Source organism: Hydra vulgaris, chromosome 03 (assembly GCF_038396675.1).
Source record: "Hydra vulgaris chromosome 03, alternate assembly HydraT2T_AEP".
Taxonomy (NCBI): domain Eukaryota; kingdom Metazoa; phylum Cnidaria; class Hydrozoa; order Anthoathecata; family Hydridae; genus Hydra; species Hydra vulgaris.
This window is the reverse complement of record NC_088922.1, coordinates 54,230,001-54,231,353: the sequence shown is the minus strand read 5'-3', so window position 1 is coordinate 54,231,353 and position 1,353 is coordinate 54,230,001. Positions and strand designations below refer to the sequence as shown.

Sequence of the window (1,353 nt, the reverse complement as noted above, 5' to 3'; positions counted from 1 at the left end):
TTATAAACTCGAAAAAAATTCATTTAAACTCGATTTTATTTTATCTCTATAGTTACTTATGCGTTACTTATACAAAATTCCTGCGTTTTGGAGCAACTGATGCAATTGTTCTTCATTAAATACAAATGTGATTGGTTTAAAAAAAAAAAAAGTACGTTTTAACCAATCATATTTGTACTTTTTCACAAATTTTTCCGATCACTTTGTAGCAACTGATGCAATTGTACTCTAAATCATTAATGATTGGTTAAAAAACAGTTTAAACCAATCACTATTTAATAAAATAACAATTGCATCAGTTGCTACAAAACTTCCGCAAAAAACTTTACAAAAAAGATAAGAAATGTTATTTATAACCAATCAAATTTGTAGAAAGTTTAGAACAATTGCATCAGTTGCTCCAAATCGTTCAAATTTTACAAAATTCTGATATGCCACCTAATAAACGTTCTTCGCTCGTAATTTTCGTCGTTGGACTTTGCTTGTAAACTAAAGTTAAAAAAATAATGAATTATTTAGTCTCAAATGCAATTAAGGCTAGACATTTGCCAAATATTCGCAAATATAAAAACCAGTTGACTGAAGAATTGAAAGTTTTAAATAATAAGAGTCCAGTTCAGCCACATAGTCAGGCTTCTGAAAATACTGAAATGGATCGTTTTATACCAAAGCAAGAAGATACTAAAGATTATGTTGCTTTAAGGTAAAACCCTATTATTAAAGTTAATGGTATTTTATATTTTCAGCTAGTATTTAATATAAACTGAGCTTGTTTTAGTATACTTTTTATTTTATTTAAGGTCATCTGAAGATGGAAATTGCCTCTACAGTTCAGCTTCTCTTTTAAGCAATTCGTCTCTGAAGACAGTTAATGTATTGAGGCTTCTAACTTCGATTGAATTGTTTGAAAAAGTTTCCTACTATGCGAGGTACTCCCTTTTTGTTAAACAGGTTGAAAACAATAATTTTTCTAATCTTTCCAGTGTTCTAGTAGCCTGTGTTTCTTTTGAATGTTCAGATCAATTTAAATTAATTAACAGTGAATCAGCTTCTGAAATTATAATAATGGAAGCATTGATCAACTGCCGAGCTAACAAGTTTTCTTCATTTTTATGTCTAATTGCTTTGTCATCAGTTTTAAATATTCCTATTAGATCAATTTATCCTGATTTTGGCTTAGAAAAATTCAAAAAACTTTTTAACACACTTATTTTTCCATTTCGTTCAATTAAAAATCAAGATCAAAATGTTTTAAATATTTTATGGTGTAATACTGATATTATGTCAGTGATGCAAAATAATAATAACTGGACACCGAACCATTTTGTACCAATTATTAAAAAGCCTAAACTA

At 28.1% G+C, this 1,353-nt stretch overlaps 1 protein-coding gene across 2 annotated transcripts in view; it reads left to right on the top strand.

Annotated features, from left to right (window-relative positions):
* The first annotated feature begins 434 nt into the window (after nt 1–434).
* LOC136078270 (uncharacterized) overlaps nt 435–1,353 on the top strand; it is a 2,538-nt gene continuing 1,619 nt past the window's right edge. Inside the window, exons 1-2 of one of the 2 annotated variants that reach the window (XM_065793699.1) lie at nt 435–703; nt 801–1,353. The exon at nt 801–1,353 is cut by the window's right edge and continues 386 nt beyond it. In XM_065793699.1, coding sequence (XP_065649771.1) covers nt 507–703; nt 801–1,353 — 750 coding nt within the window. In that variant the 5' untranslated portion in view covers nt 435–506. The remainder of the gene's footprint in view (nt 704–800) is intronic. The other variant, XM_065793700.1, reaches the window with a different exon arrangement.